Source organism: Phascolarctos cinereus, unplaced genomic scaffold, assembly GCF_003287225.1.
Source record: "Phascolarctos cinereus isolate Bilbo 61053 unplaced genomic scaffold, phaCin_HiC Scaffold_4;HRSCAF=312, whole genome shotgun sequence".
NCBI lineage: Eukaryota > Metazoa > Chordata > Mammalia > Diprotodontia > Phascolarctidae > Phascolarctos > Phascolarctos cinereus.
The window spans coordinates 402,290,961-402,312,785 of record NW_027555847.1 but is presented as its reverse complement, the minus strand read 5'-3'; the positions used below and the strand labels follow the sequence as shown (position 1 = coordinate 402,312,785).

General features: G+C 37.8%; 1 protein-coding gene across 1 annotated transcript in view; it reads right to left on the bottom strand.

Moving 5' to 3' along the window:
* Nucleotides 1-21,825, bottom strand: part of ADAMTS16 (ADAM metallopeptidase with thrombospondin type 1 motif 16) — a 246,212-nt gene that overhangs the window by 134,951 nt on the left and 89,436 nt on the right. Inside the window, exons 6-9 of the mRNA XM_021004427.2 lie at nucleotides 20,966-21,049; nucleotides 17,580-17,739; nucleotides 16,423-16,528; nucleotides 7,348-7,485 (exon numbers count right to left, since the gene is read on the bottom strand). Of these exons, the coding sequence (XP_020860086.1) occupies nucleotides 7,348-7,485; nucleotides 16,423-16,528; nucleotides 17,580-17,739; nucleotides 20,966-21,049 (488 nt within the window). The remainder of the gene's footprint in view (nucleotides 1-7,347; nucleotides 7,486-16,422; nucleotides 16,529-17,579; nucleotides 17,740-20,965; nucleotides 21,050-21,825) is intronic.

The window sequence follows — 21,825 nt, the reverse complement described above, 5'->3', positions numbered from 1 at the left end:
CTGAGTTCAAATGTGACCTCAAACACTTACTAGTTGTGTGACCCTGGGCAAGTCAACTTTAACTCTAACAAAAGGTGTGTGAGTACCAAATTTTATTGAAAAGATATTCTGGAGGCAGAGCCAAGATGGCAGAGTGAAAGCAGTGACTTGCTTGAGTTCTCCTCCAAACCCCTGCAGATACTCATAAAAAATGGCTCTAAACAAATTCTGAAGCAGCAGAACCCACAAAAAGACAGAGTGAAACAACTTTCCAGGCCAAGACAACCTGGATGATTGATCAGAAAGGTGTATCACGCTGGGCTGGGAGTGCAGCACAGCTCGTTGTGGGCACGCAGGCTGCCTCGAACCTGGAGCAGGCCTCAGAGGACTGAATCAGAGGACTGAATTGCAGGCAGCTGTAGAGGTTTCCAAACTCCTCAATCTACCAATGCCAAAGACAACTTAGAAGGTCAGTGGGAAAAATCTGTTTCTGTCGGTGCTGAGAAAGGAAGGTGGGGTTTCAGCTCCATTCCCCAAGAGCGTTTCACTGGGGGGGGGGGGCAGCTGCTTCCTGAGCTTCTGGCACACAGACTGAGGGGGAAGCCAGTGGCTGATCAGAGAGGGATTGCAGGGATCTCTTTGCCAGTCCTGAAACAGGAATCTCTTGCTTTGCCCATATGTGGATCTGGGTCACTGTTCTGGGCGGCAGTGCTGGGGTTAAGGAGGAGCACTGGCTTGGTGGAGTTTGTAGTGATTGTAGAGAGGAACCCCTCCTCACAGTTACAGGACAGAAAGGAGTATTTGTAGTTGCAGGCCAGGAAAGGAGTAAACACCTCGCCCCTTATCATACCACCTTGGAAGTACTGAAAATTTACAGGGCCCTACAAGTATCTCTGAAAACAGCTGTACAACCCCCCCGAAGCTTGGGACAGTACATTCTCCACATTGGAAGCAGATTTGTACCTTAACAAAGAGTTTAAAACTCAAGTAATTAGCTGGGATCATGAGGAAGCAGCGCAAAAAGAGTCAGACCATATTATCTTACTTTGGTGACAAAGAAGATCAAAACATACAACCAGAAGAAGACAACAAAGTCAAAGCTCCTACATCCAAAGCCTCCAAGAAAAATATGAATCAGTCCAGGCCTTGGAAGAGCTCAAAAGGGATTTTGAGAAGCAAGTAAGAGAAGTAGAGGTAAAACTGGGAAGAGAAATGAGAGTGATGCAAGAAAATCATGAAAAACAAGTCAACAGCTTGCTAAAGGAGACCCAAAAAAATACTGAAGAAAATAACACCTTAAAAAATAGCCTAACCCAAATGGCAAAAGAGGTCCAAAAAGCCAATGAGGAGAAAAATGCCTAAAAAGAAAAATTGGCCAAATGGAAAAGGAAGTCCAAAAGATTACTGAAGAAAATACTTCCTTAAAAATTAGAATAGAGCAATTGGAAGATAGTGACTTTATGAGAAATCAAGACACAGTAAAAATCCAAAAGAATGAAAAATTAGAAAAAATGTGAAATATCTCATTGGAAAAACAACTGACCTGGAAAATAGATCCAGGAGAGAGAATTTAAAAATTATTGGACTATCTGAAAGCCATGATCAAAAAAAGAGCCTAGACATCATCTTTCAAGAAATTATCAAGGAAAACTGCCCTGATATTTAGAACCAGAGGGCAAAATAGAAATTGAAAGAATCCACAGATCTCCTCCTGAAAGAGATCCCCAAAGGAAAACTCCTAGGAATATTATAGCCAAATTCCAGAGTTCCCAGGTCAAGGAGAAAATATTACAAGCTGCCAGAAGGAAACAATTCAAGTACTGTGGAAACACAATCAGGATAACACAAGATTTAGCAGCTTCTACATTAAAGGACCAGGGCATGGAATATAATATTCTGGAGGGCAAAGGAGATAGGATTACAACCAAGAATCACCTACCCAGCAAAACTGAGTATAATCCTTCAGGGGAAAAAATGGTCATTCAGTGAAATAGAGGACTTTCAAGCATTCTGATGAAAAGAAAGAGCAAATAGAAAATTTGACTTTCAAATACAGGACTCAAGTGGAACATGAAGAGGTAAACAGGAAAGAGAAATCATAAGAGACTTATTAAGATTGAACTGTTTACATTCCTGCATGGAAAGATGATATTTATAACTCATGAGACTTTGTCAGTATTAGGGTAGTTGGAGGAAAAAAATTATATGTATGTATATGTAGATAGATAGATAGGGCACAGGGTGAGTTGAAGATTAAGGGGTCATATCTGGAGAATAAAATTAAGGGATGAGAGAGGATTATACTGGAGAAGAAGAAAGGGAGAGGTAGAATGGGGTAAATTATCTCACAAAAAAACAGAAAGTCTCTTACAGTGGAGGGGAAACGGGGAAGGTGAGAGGGAATGAGTGAATCTTATTCTCATAGGATTTGGCTTAAGGAGGGAATAACATACACATTCAATTGGGTATGGAAATCTGTCTTACCCTACAGGAAAATAGGGGGAGAAGAGGACAAGAGAACAGGGGGATGATAGAGAGGAGGGCAGATTGGGAAAGGGGTAATGAGAAGTAAATACTTCTGAGGAGGGACAGGGTCAAAAGAAAGAATAGAATAAATGGGAGGGCAGGATAGGATTAAGGGAAATAGTTTTTCACAACATGTCTACTATGGAAGTGTTTTGCATAACTGCACATGTACAACTTATATTGAGTTGCTTGCCTTTTCAAGGAGGGTGGGAGAGGAGGAAGACAGAAAATTTGAAACCTAAAGTTTTAAAAACATGTGTTTAAAAAAATGTTTTCACATGCTACTGGGAAATAAGAAATATAGGAAATGGGGTACCGAAGTCTGTCCTGCCCTACAGGAAAATAGAAGGGGAAAGGAATAAGAGAAGGGGAGAGAGATAGAAGAAAGGACAGACTAGGGGAAGGGATATTCAGAATGCATGATCTTGGGGTGGGGAGGGGGAGATGGGGTGAAAATTTGGAACTCAAAAACTTATGGAAGTGAATGTTGAAAACCAAAAATAAACAAATTTTTATTAAAAAAAAAGACAAGATGTTCTTAAATATTGCTATCCTTCCTCCTTTAAACTCAGTGCCACCTATTTACAGAAGGAGCAACATGGTACAGTGGGAAAAGCCCTGGCTCTGAAGTCAGGGGACTAGTGTTCAAATTCTATTTCTGGTGCTCTTGGGAAGAATCTCAAGAGGCAGGCACTGCAAACTTCATTATCTCCATTTTACTCATGAGAAAACTGAAGCACAGATAAGTTAAATGACTCGCCAAACATCACATTGCCATCTGAAGGGATGAGTTTTTGACTTTGTCTCCTGTCTCCAAATCCAACCTACGTTCCACCATACTGCACACTACATCACAAGAGACTGCTACCTGATACTTAGGTAGCAGGCTTAAAATGAATTCTAGAAGATTTTCATGGTGGCTGAAGGAAAGAAAAAAACAACGAAAAGAACCTATTCTTCTGGTTTGTTTTAAGAAAAATATCTGAAAGTCATAGAGGATAGGGTACTTAACTTGGAGTGAAGTGGACCTTGGTTCAAATCCTGTCTCTGATACCTAGTAGCTGTATGACCTTGGGAAAGTCATTTAACTTCTCTAAGATTCATTATCTTGAAAATGGGAGGTGGGGTATAGTGGAATCAAAGTCCTCCCATTTTCAAGATAATATCTTGGAAAAAGTCCTCCCATTTTCAAGATAATATCTTGGAAAAACCCCTCCCATTTTCAAGATAATGAATTCTTGAGAAGTTAAATGACTTTCCCAGTCATCAGAGACAAGATTTGAACCAAGGTCCACTTGACTCCAAGTTTAGTACCCTATCCTCTATGACTTTCAGATAATATTTATGTTATAGATAATTTCCCATAATGCCTGTCCTCTCATCTCCCTTCATCTGGTCAAGTCAAGATGGGTTTTTTTAATGTATTTTTCCCTTGTTTTTTATTGCATGCACATTTACAAGCATAAATCTAATGATTAGAAGGAAAATATTCTTTCACCTACTTTTCCTGGAATAATGACGCCAACAATGTGAACTTTTCAAAAAGGTTCAGAATGAACTTATTTAGGAGAAGTGTCTTTCCCTCAGTTTCCCTCTGGGATTTGTACATTGGAAAGGAAAAGGGTGGTAAACAAATATCTTATTTCTACATTACTTAAAAACATTGGCAGTTTTTCACAAGAGAGATGAAGCCGAAAGAAAAAGGCCAGCATAGTTGTTGTATCCTTAATCCAGTTGGAAATTAAACCTTTTTCCTAAGGACAAAGAGGCATGATGATTTTTCAAAAGCTAAAATGGATATATAAGTCATTCTCTCATGAGGACATAGTAACAAGGGGCTAAGGAACCATCATTGAATCACATGTCAACTGAGGGACAGATGACTAAAAATCATGAGGACATTCAAGGAAGAACAAATTTTTAATGCCCCCCCCAAAGATATGTGCATGTATTTATCTTTGTGTGTCTATTTATGTACATATATGTGCATCTGTATTTGTACATGGATACACATACGCAATACAAAAACAAAAAAAACACACATTTGATTAATCCTATGACCTTACCAAGGGCAGCTAGGTGATGCAGTGGATAGAGTGCCAGCCCTGGAGTTGGAGGACCTGAGTTCAAATCTAGCCTCAGACACTTACAGCTGTGTGACCCTGGGTAAGTCACTTCACCCTGTTTGCCTCAGTTTCCTCATCTGTAAAATGAGCTGGAGAAGGGAATGACAAACCACTCCAGTCTTTGTCAAGGAAGAGCCAAATGGAGTCATGAAGAATCAGACACAACTCAGCAACAACAACAACAATCTTGTAAGACATTATCACAGGTTATCTTCATTATACTATGCAATATGTTATACACACACACATACACACATGCACACGAGTGTCAAATATCAGAGTGCTGGACTTGGAGGTAGGAAGACCCAGGTTCAAATGACATCTCTAACATATTCGCTATATAAGTCACAACCTCTCTCAGCCTCAGTTTCCTCAACTGGAAAATGAAGATAATATAATTGTACTTACCTTATAGGGTTGGGGTAAGGATGAAATAAGATGACATATGCAAAGTACTTTGTAATCGTTAAAGCCCTATATAATGCTATTATTATAATTTAATTATAATACTCATCATAATTTTTTTTTATCATTTCTTCACATGTGCCTTAATCTTGCTATTTCTGTTGTCTGCCTTGTAGTCTTAGGTCTGTCTGTGGCAACCTTTCCATTATCCTACCATCTAATCACATGGTAAAGTTGGAAATAAAAGGATAAAGATATAGCACTAGATAATCACAGAGGAGTCTCAGAGTCAGTGTCTGGGTAGTAGACAGGGGTCCTGGATTCAGAGCTGAGATGCTGCTTTGAAACATGAATAGGCCATTTATTACCTGCGAGATCTTGAGCAAATAAGTCAAATTATCTTTCTGGACCTCGATTTCTTCATCCATAAAGTGAAGGAATTGGACTACGTGGTCTCTAATATCCCTTCCAGTTTTTGATCCTTTGCTTTTTATAAGATGACAGCATAGGAAATCTTTATTATCCCATGGAACTATGGAACTATGTTAGACAGAAGGCTGCCAGGTCTTTTCCTTTTCTTCCCACTATTACTGGAACCACTTTGGTAGTGGTGGTGGTGGTAGGGATTAAATTCAGCTTGGTTCCGGATATGGGGTAAAATGTCAAAATACATAGTATTCTTTTTCTGAAAAATTTTGGGGGCATGGGTGGCAAGTATGATTTCCTAGATATGTGGAATCTTCAGTGTGGAAATTCCCTTCACCAAAGCAGATCAGCTACTTACTTAAAACCAAGTTTCAGAGCTGCCTGGGGGCCTGGATAGGTTAATGTCACTATTTGCTTCCATGATTACATAGCTAATATATGACAGCCTTTAGAATGACTTTAACAATCTATCTGTCCCAGGTCACAACCAAGGTTGAGGGCAATTAGAGCTCTCTCATGATCAGATTAGCCTATAATCCATTATTAATAGAATAAACAAATAACTTACTCTATATCACCAGCCTTGGCATCCTTACCAAGCTCCAGAACTCTTATCTCCTCTTACAGAGTGTATCTCCACTTCCTCAAAGAATACCTCCATCTGGATGTCCTACTGGTACATCCATCTCAATATGTCCAAAGCAATAATCACTAGCCCCACTCCCCTATGTGATCCTTCTACCTTCCCTATTTCTGTCATTGTTCATCTTTTCTCTAGTCTCTCATACTAGATACCATGGTATGCTCTTTGACACTTCCTTCTCTCTCTCCTGTCTCATCTCATCCAATCAGTTACTGTGTCTCATTGATATTATCTGTCCTCCTTCCACTTTAACTCACATACTGAGAATATTATAATACCTTCATTACACATCTTGCCAATTTTACTCCATCATTCATATGGCTGCCAAGCTAAATTTACTTATACATTGATCTAGTCATGTTACTCCTCTCCTGAAATGCCTTCTGTAGTTCCCCACTGCTTACTAGCTCAATTCCATGTTTCTTTTGCTGGCATTCAGGATTCTTTATTCAAGCCTCTATATCCTGATGCTATTTTATCTTTTCCAGACTTATCTCATGTTTTATGAGACTTCTCTCTATATTTTGCATTACAACCAAATCACAACTTCCCATAAGTGTCTCATGCTTTTTTGCCTTCTTGAATTTGCTCACACTATTCCTCATGCTTATGATGACTTCCCTTGCTTCCAAAACCTTCCTTCCATTAATGTAATTCCTAGCTTTACTTCATTTACATCTAATCTCAACTGTCTCTTTGTCTCTGGAGTAAAGCAGGTAGCACAGTGGATAAAACGTTGGGCCTGGAGTCAGGAAGATGTGAATTTAAATTTGATTATAGATGTTTACTAGCTGTCTGGCCCTGAATAAGTCACTTAACCTCTGTTCATCTCAGTTTCTTCTACTGTAAAATAGGGGTGATAACAGCCACCTACCTCCCAAGGTTGTTGTGAGGATCAAATGAGATAATATTCATATGAAGCACTTACCACAGTGCTTGGCATGTAAATAAAAGCTTATTCCCTTCCCCTTCCATTTCCTCTCTAATGCCTTCCAGCTGAGATTGACCTTCCAGTCTCGTAACCTACGTAGTACTTGCTTATAACTCATTTAAGCATTAACAATGCATTGTTTTAAACTATGGCTATTTGTGTAGTTCTCCTATCCCCCTGTTTGGTTGTAATCTGCACAAGAGCAGTGACAGTGCCTTTTCTGAATTTTGTATCCTCTCCTATTAACCAGCATTTTGCACACTTAAAAAATTTAATACACTTTGAATCAAACTCCTTCTAGAGTTACCTACCTTAAAAATTTGTATAGATACTGGCGACTGCAAGCTGACCAGGAAAAGACTCCATTGTGTCCTGCCAATGTAGGGGACATGATGTTACCCTCAGACTTCTTGCACATGTTTCCTTCTCCATCATGGACCATGCCAAAGCTATCAAAGAGAAAAAATGCCAATCACTTCAAAACAGATAATATTTTACACTCATCTGGTACAATCCAACCCCAGCCAGGCATTCTGTGATCCAACATCAAAGCCTCTTTTGTATGTGTTGGAGAATTGTGCATAAATGATACAAGTAGAACAAAAACCATCTTGTTTGGACTTATTTGGACTAATGAGCATAAGAGCAATTCAAATGAGGTAGAAGAAACATTTTGCTTATCAATTTTCTTTTACAGCCTCTTAATTAAAGCTGCCATTGGATTCTTCTTCACCTTTGTCACCTCTTCTGGAAGCAACTTCAATCTAATGAGTGATCAAGACCATGCTGGAAGGCAAATCTTGTTTAAAATTGTAATCTAACATCTATAATCAGCCACACTCACCTGCAAGTTTTCTTTGGGGTTATAGGCACTCAGCAGAGTGGTCTTTCTACACTACAACTCCCTATGTTGGTTTCTTTTCTTTGAAAGCCAAATCCGTATGATTTTAAGTCAGCAAGTAGGTTATCTGACACATTGGTGGATAGACAAAGACTGACCAGTCTTGGTGGCTTTTTGGTGGTGACAGCTCCAAAGAACACAAACAAGTGGATACAGGCCAAGTATGGGTGGTGGGCCGGAAGGAATATTTGTCCATCATGGAACTGTGGAGACTGCTGTTGCCATGTCTGAGCACAAGCCAGACAATCAAGTAGTCTCAGCCTTTTCTCAATCTATTAGGACCAGTTGATATCAATACCCTGATAGTTGAGGGTACTGCCACATAAAATATTATCTGAGTTTTTTTGTATGTGGAGGGGTCCAAATGAGCATGAATAACAAATTAAGGTTCAATCTTGGTGGATGAGGAGAAGAGAGGACAGAGAGAAAAAGATTTTTTTCCAACTCATTAGCTCTCTTCCCCCAAAATCTATATGACATTTCAATGGTATCACCTATGCTAGTACCTCCTCTACCTCCCTCAAGCATTTCCACTTCTCTCTGTTTCCCTTAACATTTTGAAGTCTACAGAGGACTCCTGAAATCTTTTCCTACAAATGCCAATCTTCATGCAAATCTAATATCTTAGAGATTAAGGAGAGTTTCAAACCTGACACTGAAAACTATTTGTATTTTTGTAAGGTTATTATTGTGTATTAATGTCTTAGCTACAATTAGTTTGTTGGATTCCACCCAGTTTACAATTCTAAGGAAATATAATGCAAGACAAATTTTTCTTTGATTAGGAAGGAGAGCAGTAGAGAGAGAGAAAAGTCAGGAGAATAGGTGCTATGTAGTCTGAGTATGACTTATGGAATCATAAACTCATAATTGGAAAGGACCACAGAGGCCATTGAATCCAAATTCCTCATTTTATAGATGAAGAAAATGAATCTGAAATTGGTCAAGTGACTTGCAAAGGGTTAAGCAGATATTTAAAATAGAATTTGAACTCAGGTCTTCTTGACTATGAGCCTAGCACTTTATCCACTGCACCATCCAGCTGACCACTCTCAGAAGAACCTCAGAGAATGGCAATGAAAGCATTGGGAGGAAAGAAGGAATTCTTCAAAGGGAGAAGATCATTCTAAAAGGTAATTAAAGTGTTCTGGAAACAAACAAACCACCTATTTCAGTTTTGCCTCTGTCTTATTAAAAATTTAACAAGTAGATTTAAGGGTCTAACTAAGATAATGCGGCACTGCAAATGCAGCTTTCTGTAGAATTCATATACAGTGCTAACAGTGATGTGGGTTTAGTCATTTTGACCTCCACCCACTCTCTGAAGTTCTATTAAAAATAATTAACCAAGCCCAGAGTTACCATATGGGATAAACAATGTGTCATGGGATATGGAAAGGTTTCAGATTTAGGTCAGTGGTATGAAGCTGGCCCTGGTATAATGTGATAAAAAAGGAATAAGTTAACGTTGTCTTCTTTCTTTGACCTATATATAAGGTCTCAGTTTCTATCATTATGATATTACTAAAAGGCCCAGACAGTATTAATAAGTGTGTGTATTTAACATTAACATCAATGAAGCAAAGAAAAAGAAAAGAAATGAGACAAATTTTCCAGTTCTTTCCTTCTACTCTCCCAAAAGGAAAGGCCGCTTTGGATTTTAGAGTCAAAGAACCCAAGTTTGAATCTTGGAACTGCCTTCTACCATCCATGGGATCTTAAGCAATTCAGCTGATCCCTCTGAGTCTCTGTTTCCTCAGCTGTAAAACAAGGGGGTTGGACCATAACACCTCTAAGGTTTCTTCCAGCTCCAAACCTATAATTCTGTGAAATGATGAATAAGAAAGTTGAGAAACATTATTAAGAACCAAGGTAGGATTAGGGGATTCTTTACTTAGTTTCAATAAATCAATAACAGGCATTTGTTTGACACCTCTTTTGTTTCAGAGAATGTCCTGAGTCTACAAACTCACCTCTGCATATGTTGTTGCCTCCTAGTTGAATTCAAGTTCTTTGAGGGTAAAGATTATCTCACCTTTATATTTGTTATCTCCAGGACCTAAGGTCTGGAACAAAGGTGCAAAAATGCTAATTGAAAATATATGTACAGTATTTATTTGTGTGTGTGTGTGTGTGTGTGTGTGTGTGTGTGTGTGTGAGAGTAATTCCCAATAAGGAGGAGCATGCACTAATAACTGGGGGAATCAGAAAAGGACTTTTCAAAGAAGAGATACTTGAGTCTTGAAGGAGGGCACATTTCAAGAGGTGGAGGTGCATAGGAAAAACATTTTAGGCATGGGGGACAACGGACAGGCATTAGAATGTCTTGTCCAATTAATAGCAAATTGGCCTGTCTTCTTAGATTGTAGGACACTTGAAAGGGAGTAATGATGTAATTATTAATGTGTAAGTAATAATGTAATTATTTTGTTCAGTTGTTTCAGTCCTGTCCAACTCTTTGTGACCACATTGGGGTGACAAAGATACTGGAGTGGTTTGCCATTTCCTTCTTTAGCTCATTCAAATGAGGAACTGAGGCAAACAGAGTTAAGTGACTTGACCAATAATGTAATAACCAGTTTTAAAAAATACAGTATGAAGTTGGAATGTGGACTTTAAATAACTTTGTATTTTAACTGAGAGCAATGGGGTGGCATTGAATTTTATTGGGCAAAGGAGTGATATCCTGGGATCTGCCCTATAGGAGCTAAGACCTGTACTTTAGGAATATCAATATGGCAGCCGAAAGAGAGACTGGATACAGGGAGACCGATGAAGGAAGGGACTGTTGCAATGGCCCACATAAGTGGTGCTGAGGACCTGAACTAAGCTGGTTGTGGTATAAATAGAGAGAAAGGGAGAGATGGGAGAGATATTGAGGAAATAGAATTGAAAAGACTAGGCAACTATTTTTTTAGCTATTTAAAACCAATATAGAAACATGAAGTTTGAAATAGTATTTTCAGTGAGGCATATTTAGGGTCAAACAGGACATTTTAAAATTTGAACTTAAAATAAATTTTATTATTTCACCATAGATACCCTTCCCTGGGAGTAAATTAAGCAATCAAGATATTTCTTGCCTAGTATTACACATACTTTTTGAGGCAATAATTCTTTTAAACTACTGGGATGGCTATTTATAAGAATGGAATAGGGGTTAGCTTTGAAAAAATCGGAGTATGTCTTTTAAAATATTTGCCTTTGAAATAATGCAGACCCATCAGGGCTTATCCCTAGACATCTATACTCCTGACATAGAGTAGCTATGTGTGGCTGTGGACTCTAGGGGAGACGATACAAGAATAGGGGAGATTACGGGCCAGAAATCAGGAGAACTAAGTTTCGTCTTGTCTTTGCCACCATGACTTTGGATAAGTCATTTCATCTGCCGAGGCTTGAGCTTCTTTATCAACAAAATGAGCTGTTTGAACCAGATGATTGCTAAGGTTATTTACAGATCTAAAATTACAATAGTTTATACGTTGTCAATTTTCCAAAGTTCTTATTGCCCTATTAGTGGTATCAGAGACTGGCCATAGGGAAAAGGTTTGGACAGACAGGAAACAGACATGATAAAAGAATCAAAAGGCTTCTAGATTTAGAAACTGAAGAGATCTTAGAGGTCAGCTGGTCCAATTATTGTATTATAAGTAAAGGAACTGAAGCCCATTAAGCAGCATAGTATCATAGATTTATAGTTGCAAGAGAAATAAAAGGTTATTTAATCTACTGCCCCACTTTACAGGAAAGGAAAGTGAGACCCAGAGAGGTTAAAGTCACTTGCCCAAGGTCATGAATATAGTGAACTGCAGAGTCAGGATTCAAACTCAGTACCTCTGACTCCAAATCCAGTGCTATTTCCACTGTATCATAGAAAATTAGCAATGCTGACCCTGGCATTCTGGGGGATTGGCGGTTCCATCCCCAAAGGTATAAGTGTGACTGAGGTTAACTGGTTTAGAAAATGATGTCCTAAGTGGATGAAAAATTAATACAGTTTAACCCTGGACTCATATGGTACATACTGATAAGCTCTGGCTCCAAGGCTGTAATATAATTTAAACTGCACCTGCATGTCTGGACTAAGGATCTCAAAGAGCTTTACCAATTTTACAGATGGGAAAATTTAGTGAGACCACATTAAGTAATGACTCCATGGCCATACAGCCAAGTTGTGGTAGAATCAGAGTGCATCTAGACCCTATTCCCCTGGCTCTACCCATCAGATCTCACTGCTTCCCTTAACAAATGGGAATTTTTCAAATGGCCTAATGCCCAGATTACACATTCTCCAAAGCATGCAGTTCAGTTATCAGTACAGCCCCACCAGCTCTTTAGCACCTGCAGCTTACAAACCACATGTAGTCTTTCCAAGTGATTTAGAATAACAGCAAAAAATCTCCTTCTATTGCTTCTTTAAAAAAAAGATCACCCTGACCAGGGGTGGGGAACCTGCAGCCTCGAGGCCACATGTGTCCCTCTAGGTCCTCAAGTGCAGCTCTTTGACTGAATCCAAACTTCACAGAACAAATCCCCTTAAAAAAAGGACCTGTTCTGTACAACTTGGGCTCAGTCAAAAGGCCACACTCAAGGACCTAGAGTTTGGATTTTTTCAAAGGGCCACAATTGAGGACCTAGGAGGCCACATATGGCCTTGAGGCTGGAAGTTCTCCACTCTTAACCCTGACTTTCCCTTATCTAGTGAAGGAAAATATAACTCCTCACCTTCATTCTGACTCTCCTGCCTTCCTTGTCCCAACCCAAATTCAAACAAATTTGGAGAATGAACTATTTGATCTCTAAGAGTCTTTCTAAGCAGTGAGATTAAAAAAACAAAACACAGAAGAATCACACCTGGAAGAAACTCCTTTAACCTAAAGTTTAGAAGTTGCATTTACCACCAAAAAAAAAGTGGATTGAAAATAAGGTAACAAGGTGCAGGTAGGTGACACAGTTGATAGAACGCTGACCGTATTGTTGGGAAGACCTGAGTTCAAATCCAGAATCATAAAAGGGAGCTATTTTTTATATTATGTTCTGTTAATATGAAAATCTTTAGAAAATAATATTTTTTCCAAGTTACTAGCTATACACTTCTAAAAAGTGAATCTGCTTAGACCTAACTGATCCAGTATGAGAGGGCAGTATGATAAAAAAGAAAGAACACTGGACTTGTTTGGAATCAGGAGGCCTGGGTTCAAGCCTCAGTTCACTATTTACTAGCTGTGTAACCTTAGGAAAATCATTTTACTCCTCTGAGTTTTAATTTCCTTATTTGTAAAATAAGGATAATTTTTGTTCTTTTAGTGACCCAAGCAACTCTCCAACGCTGTCAGTCATGGAGGAATTAATGGTTCTCACTTCTCTGGAAAATTCTACAGGGGGAATGTCAATAACATTTCTACATGGGGATCTCCATACCCGATAAAATTATAAATACAAACCATAAAGCAAAGGGGAAATAAACCATCTCAGTCAGCCCATTGCCTTCAAGGGCTAACATTGACAAAACCCTATCTAAATTGATTATCTTAAACTTACTTCCTCAATTCTGACTTAATATATTGGGGGGGGCATTAAATGTATCTTATTTTGATTATGTAATTACATTTAGGTATGGTTCAGAGAGCCTAATGAAGCCAAGACAAAGTGAGTGTTTTTAAGTTTTTGCTCTAGCAGAATATTAAAAATATAATTATAATTTAAATGAAAGCTTCATATACAGTGCAGGTACCATTTACTAGGCTCTGAAAAAGTCAGTCAATCATTACCTGTAATGATGAGGGGATCAGTAATGGGATATAAAGCTTTCCATTTGGAGGTCATCAGTTCACATAGAGCCAAAGTCCATAGTTATTCTCATGAATTCCATTAGAAACTAGCACATGTACACACACACACACACACACACACACACACACACACACACAGCAGCAGCAGCTGAGTCCTTTGAATAGTTTTGGAGGAAATGAATAAGGGATTTCATTTCGTTTTCTAATAGGCCCAGGAGGAGAGGGCAGTTTCATAAAGACACATTTACCAGCACTACCTTTCTTGCTAGTGTAAACAGAAGGTGAGGAAAGGTAAGGTAAAGGCTATAAAGATAACAGACAATGTTTCTTAGTTGTACATTGTCCAGCAAAAATTTCAAATATGTTGGCAGTGTGACCTGGGAAGAAAATTTCAGGATTACCATTGGATCATTTTGATGATGCTATGTTTTAGGAACTCAGCATCTCTGATAGATAGAAAGACAAACTTTTTCAATTGTGTGCATATGTATATACATATAGTGGGTATATGTATGTTTTTAAGATAAGACAATTCTGGAGAGGCAGAATGGTGTAGTGGATGGACAGCTGGCTGTGGAGTCAGGATGACCTGGGTTCACAGCCTGCCTCTGTCTCATAGGACTGTATGACCTTGGGCAAATTCTATAAGCTCTTAATGTCCCCGGGAATTCTCTAAGAGATATTAAACAAGAGGCCTACAAAAGAATAGGGCCCAAACAGGTTAAAAATAATTGGTAAATGTTTAACAAAATAAATAAAAACATAATACCATATAGATGTTAATTTGTGGTTTTCTATGCTAATATGCCATGGAAATAACATCTATTTACATTGGAGTTTCATATCACTGCTTTAAGATTTTAAGTTGAAAGGGCAGGTTTTGATCTATACTGGTAAAGGGAGTTTCTCTCACTGGGAGATCCCTACAATAATGAGGGTTGAATCAAAAAAAAATATAATCTATAGAAGTTATCAGTGTAACATATAGCTTAATATGTAATTTAAAGTATAAGAAACTCCTTGAACTCATTTATTTTAAAATATTGTCCACTGCTGTTCAGTTGTGTCCAATGCTTTGTGACCCCATTTGGGGTTTTCTTGGCAAAAATACTAGAGTAGTTTGGCATTTCCTTCTCCAGCTCATTTTACAGATGAGGAAACTGAGACAAACAGGGTTAAATGACTTGCCCACGGTCACATAGCTATTAAGTGTCTGAAGCAGTACTTGAACTGGGGTCTTCCTGACTCCAGACTTGGAGTCACTGCACCACCTAGCTGCCCTAAAATATTGCTCACTCCACCAGAATAAATGTACCAACTTTAACATACAAAATGATGTTGCTGATAGATGGTCACTAGGACAGATGCTGAAAGTTGTATTGTAGTAGTTGTACTGGATTTGCCTCAATCCTTTCACACTCTCACCCATTTCACCTTGTGAACACAAGCACACATTGTAGCTACTGACGCTTATGTTGAAGCCAAACCCAAGATGTGCAATGTATTTTAAAAACAACTAATTGGTCACAAGAACAGAAATTTTAAGATGAAAAAAAGGAATTATAATAATAGAATGCTCATTAAAGGACATCCACAGGAAGAAATAGTAAGGTTTCTTCTTGATACATAAATACACATGTATATTATACATACACCTATGCACACACATACAAACACAGACACACATTTTGGGTATCTCAAGAGCTAAGCTCAATTTTAAACCACCAAAGCTTAAAACTGCCCTAAGACTTTTGGGACATGCTTATATATATAATATTTGGAGTTCTCCAAAGTGAACTAGGAATTGATTCAACTGAACTTATTGGAAAACATGAATGTTGGAAGTAGAACTAAAGAGTAGGTAATACAAAGTAGTATTGATAATCAGGAATTTTTGTACTTAGGTTGGAGAGAATATAGAGGATAGATCACTGGGGGAGAGAATGCATCCCTGCATAAATTTTGTATGTTGCTAAAAGACTGGCCCTTGGTGGGGAACTTGTGAGGAAAAGATGAGTAGGTTGTAGGAATGTGCCCACTGTGGCAAAGTATTTCTCCAGGTGATGCTTTTGTCACGCTTTCAATCTCAGTGCCCTGAGAAAAAGCTTTGACCACTTCACCCTAGTTAGGGAGCTAATGAAAAGAACTGCCTTCAGCATTCTCCCATATGAACATAAATGAAAGGAAGAAAGAAGAAAAAGAGAAGAAAAGTACATATGTTTAAACACATAGTTGTATATTTTCTTGTAGTATAAGTATGTTCCCAAATCTAGAGGAAAAAAATAAAAGCTTCTATTCAATTTGGCCTTCAAAACTTAGGGCCTCAGATTTCATGTGAGGGAACCAAAATCACTCATCCCCATTCTTAGCTAGGCACATGTTTTTATTCTAGCTAGCCTATTATTAATCTCAAGTGACAATAAATTTTACAATGTAATAGGGCACCCAAATGAAAAGGAGCCATAATTAAGCACTTTTGTGTTAATATTTCACAGAGATGTTCAATTGTAGTTTATTTTATTGTTCAGCAAATTCTAATACATGGGAAGGCTTGATTTATTAAGTTAACACTTTGAGTGATGAAATAATAGGAATAACTATTGCAATTCAAACTGTGGCACAGGTCAGTAGGAGAAGTGCATCAAAGGTCTACCCCTCCACATTGTGCTCCTTGGCACATCTTCACTTACTTGTGTCCAGATTCATGGGCAATGGTAAAAGCTAGGCCAAGACCCGTATCTTCATTAACAGTGCAGCTGCGATATTTGCTACACATTCCACTTATGGGCGCAAATCCTACAGAACAGGAAGGCCAAAAGAAAAGTGAATCATGGTTACTGGAAAAATAAAGGAAAGAACTATATCCTCCTATCTTTCATCTCCTAGACCAATTTGTCTCCCTGATACCCTTGGGGGAAAATTGAGATGTACTATTTCTAGAATGACCATGTCACAGCTATTTTCAAAATGAAGAAAGGGTACCTATTTCTAGGAGCTCTAAGGACCGTACATCACATATAAAACCTAGCTAAGGTTTTGCATCCTGCACATAATTCACTGCAATGCAATGTGAGGAGGCTGAATTATTGATTGTCGATCTGGGTGTTTTCCCACAAATTCCTGCTACCCAAAGCCTGAGTCAAAGGATATTGTGCATCTTGCCACTAATTGTATTCAATTGGACAAACCTGTTTACTAAATATCTCATTCTCACTAAAAATGAAGGAGACATAAAGTTTTGTATTATTCCCAATCAGAGCATTATTAATTGACTTGTCAGAAAAATATGAAAGAGCAAGCCTTCAAGAGGAAGCCAACCCAGAGGCCCTCCAAAGAGCACTCCTGAAACTGAGTTGATTATGGAAAGATGGAAAATTAAAGAATTCTACATTTCTATAGAATATCTACAGCTTCTCATAACATTGATTTTCTCCAATAACATCTCATCATCTTAACCTGAAACCTGATGACCCTGATCTTGGATCAAACATGTATTTTAATGAGTTCCATACATCCTAAATCACTTGTAACAAGTGTGAAAAGATTCAAAATTGTGAAAATCAAGTTCTCCTACCTTTAGTGTTTGGCAAGGAACAATTCCCTTTTAGATGAAGTATTAGCATAGCTTAAGTAGAGCACTATATTTAGAAAAAAGTAAGCTTTCACACAAAAATGTTCACTCCCCAATGCTACACCTTTTAAGGATAGAAAGGTACTTGCCATCAACTTGAAAATACACTGATACCATAATTAAAAGAGTGTTTCTATACAAAATGTATAATTATATATGTACCTGTACAAGTCCAGACACACATCTTTGAAAGTACCACATGCAAAAAAATCTTACCCAAAGTATCACATGGTTCATTCTTCCAGGAACATATATCCAGACCAGTAAGTAAGACTGCATGATCATGGCGGGTTCCATCTTTTCCTATCAGTCCAGACTGCCACTGGCAGAAACTACTTAAGGTATGGTCTGCATGGTGATTGATCACAAGTCCTGGCTACTCAGGAAAGACCATAACACCAATGTCAACGTTATAATTGTTATTATTATCATAGCAAAACTTCAGAGTGCTTAGCACTGTGTCAAGCACATAACAGGTGCTTAATAAATGTTTATTAATCATAATGGATTCAAATGATCAGAAAAGTCAAATTGTATATAGTTTTTCCTTTCTGATAAAGAGAAAATTGATAAATATGGCAAGATAAGCGAATATTTTTAAAAGAAGCCTTCAGGATATCTCATAAAATAGCATAAAGTGAATCCAAACTCATTATAGCTTTATAGACAATTAGAGTTGAAAGGAATATGAGAGATTCTCTAGTCCAAGGATTCTCAACCTGTGATCCATGGGACCCCAAGAGTCCATTGATAAATTTCAAGGGATCTATAAATTTTTGTTTTTAAAAATAATAACAACAGCTGGCATTTATATAGCACCTACTATGTGCCAGGCATCGTGATAAGTGCCTTATAATTATCAGCTAATTTAATCCTCACAATACCCTGGGAGGAAGGTGGTATTATTATTATCCCCATTTTACAGATGAGAAAACTGGGGCAAAGAGAGTAAGTGGTTTCCTAGTCTGATACAGCTAGATTTGGCCTAAGGTCTTCCTGATTCCAGGGAAACTCTCAATCTACTGTACCACCTCACTGTTCAATTATATTATAATAACTTTATTTCAGCATTATTGGTTTCATTTGTGAGCCTATGAATTTTATATCATACATTTAAAAACAGTCTGAAAACAGGTCTATCACTTATACCAGGCTACCAAAAAAAAGGCTAAATCTCACCCCTTGATTTTTGAAATGAGGCAACTGAGGCCCAAACAGATTATATAACACAGAGGCAGATACTTAACTAGAACTCAGGTCTCTTGCATCCCAGAGTGGTGAGTTAGGCTTTCTACCATTCTTTGGCTTCTGGTGATAAAACACTGCTTCCTGACAACTGGTCATCTTCAGGATGATCATGAGGCATTGCAATATTATGAATTACCTTTGTAATGTTTAATATTTTATTGGTTATTATTATTATTATTATTATTTACAATTGGCAACCCAGGGATGTTTATGTATGGATGCTCATAACTGAGTGTATGTAATACCTGTTCAGTGAGAATTCCCTGCATTAGTATCATTAGGGTAGATAGGGTTAGGAACTGGACTTTTGATTTTATTAACATAGGGAAATCACAGACAAGAACATTTTCTCTATCAGTGCAGGTCAGCACTTTTTCTGTAACTTACAGACTTAAAGAGCTGCACTGGGACATTTAAAGGTTAAGTGACTTGTCCAGGGTCATTCAGTCAGTGTGTGCCAAAGTCAGCCTTGAACCCAGATCTTTTTGGTGCTTAGGCCTGCTCTCTCTATCCACTATATTAAGATATCACCTTAAGCAAAGCTTACTTGGACTGCACTGGGAAAGTGTTTCAATCTTATCTTTAGAAACCTGGTAAAATATTCAGAACCAAGAAGAAATCACTGCCATGGTCACCATTTAAACACATGGACAGATTCTGCTTTGGGAAATTTATAAAATTGCCAAATTGTAACTTTAGTAAAAAAGGTAGAACACAAATGGGCATGGGCAGAATTTGGAGGCACACAGTTTTGTAACAGTGCCTATGCTGTGAGTTAAGTCACTACTTTCAGGAACCCTATTTTCTGACAAATTTGTATTTTTAGAAGCTCAACAATATTAAATAAAATTTTGAGAAAATGGTAATAATAGTGATAGCATTAAAAGTATACAATGCCTTGTGGTCAACAAATGGTGATATCTTCTACTTAAAACAATATTATGGATTTTACCACAGAAAGGAGCAAACCGAAGTTAAATGCCAATGTGTAAAAACATTTGTAAAGAGACACAACATGCTTGAAATTCTTCAGCTGGTGATTTCCAGGAAAAATTACATTAATTAAAGTTAACACAGGTGTATGATCAAAAGACAGACTCTTGTCCTCTTTGCAGCTTGGATAAATTCCAAGGTGAAGAAGTTTTAAAACACAAAATAATTAAGCTGTCACTTTAGAAACATTGATCGGTTCAGCACACAAAATAAGACCTTGGAGCTGAATTTGCTCTCCTTTCCTTTTGGGAGGAGAACAAGGTTGGATATTGGTTGGGTTCACAGGAAAGGAAGAATAAAGCCCCTTTGTATTCTGCCAGAACCTCATCCATCTCTTACCAGGCAAGAGGAAGACAGGATCTGGTAATAACTGTCCTTCCCGAATATAGCCTGTGTCATAAAACCCCCCAAATGAGTAAGAATGGGATATCAGCAAAGAGGAGCTAGGGAAGTATGTGCTTTCCCTCACTATTCAACTGTACCTCCTACCTAGTTTCCTCATCATGGCAGACATGGAAAAATATAAAGTTACACATGTGAACTGGGGGTCTGGGATCCCAACAGCAGAGAATATTTTCCTTTCTCTTCTTAGAGATGTACATAACCAGTAATTAGCAAAAAGCCTAGAACTAAGAAGAAATCACTACAATGGTCACCATTTAAATACATGGACAGATTCTGCTTTGGGAAATTCATAAAACTGGCAAATTGGATGCCAAGAAGAGAAGTGAGTTTAGAAAGTAATTACTGTTGATTCTCTATGGAACTCAAAACCCAAGACATTATGATCTGAAAACTAGTTCAACAGTAGTTAGAAACATTGGAGTGATAAAAGAACTAGTGTTTATGAGTAGTTTCCAATGATCCCAAACAAAATTGTATCAAAACAACTTAACTAATTTTAGTGCTAAACAGAATATACACCATTTTGGGGGGTTTTCTACTGCCAACACTGCCACTTGGTATTCTAAAATCTCAAACTGGCAAAAGATAAAGTCTGTATACCACATTTCAAATATATTTGAAGTTTTGCTTTTTTTTTTTAACATAGAAACCAACTTAAATCTTTTGATCTCTTTAAAAAATGAAGGCAGTTCTCACCTTGCCTTCTATTCCCACTCACACAAGACATCTGAAAGATTATTTGACCCCTCTACATACAAACTACAGGAAATTAAATAATAGTGTTGAATTAATTGATGAAAAATTCATTACTTTAGATATGAAACATGAAAATATTTTCAGCCTCAGGCAAAATGGAGTTAGGGAATCAAGGTGGCTATTCTATAAATGAAAGTAAGACATTGAATTTGCACCATTTCTCTGAGAAAAAAAACAAACAACTTTCAGTAATACTGTACCTGCTCCTCTTCTAGAAGAATCAGACCCACAACTGCAATGTTGATGTTGCCACCTATTGTTCCATCTTTAAACAAAGCAGACACCTGAAGAAAACAAGGAAAGCACATTTGTCACAAAAGCCTTCACTTATTTCATATAACTTGCTTTAAAGCACTGTTTTCAGACAGCAGATTCCCTCTGCTCTGAAACTGCAACACCAGTTTTTTTAGATCACTAAGAATACTGCAGTTAATAGCATGATCATAAGGAATTCAAACTTCTAGAAACCTTGAACACCCTCAATAATTCCTGAAGTAAAAAGACACAGCAAAACAAATTACTTCTGAGCCATGAACAGCAATGGAAACAGCCTAAGACTTGATTGATTGATTTACTGATCATTATTGTGGATGACTATCAATGTCAGTATCTGCTGGTTGGCCTCGAAGCCCAGGAGAATGAGAGAAACATCAGGGAAAACAGGTGGAAGAGGCAAAAAAAGAAGAAAAGATAGATGGCAAAGGGAAGAGAGAAACATCAACCCATCAGAAGCAACTGAAATCAGAAACCCTTATGACAGTAGTGAGTGGCAAATATTCCATCATCAGTAAGAACTGATGAAGAAAAGATGAGACACATGGACAGAGGAAAAACCACCATGTCTCTGAAGAACTGAAGGTAAATAGTCTTGTATATCACAGTAGTCTCTGAGGGCACCTCGAAGAGAGTTCTGCATTTTGTGCAGATATTTAATGAGATATTTAATGGAACTTGCTTTATGAGCTCCAGAGGGCATCACTCCATTATAAGAGTACAATAATGGAAGTTCACAGTGATGATCTTGAGGAATCAAGAAAAGACAAAACTATTTTCAATAAAC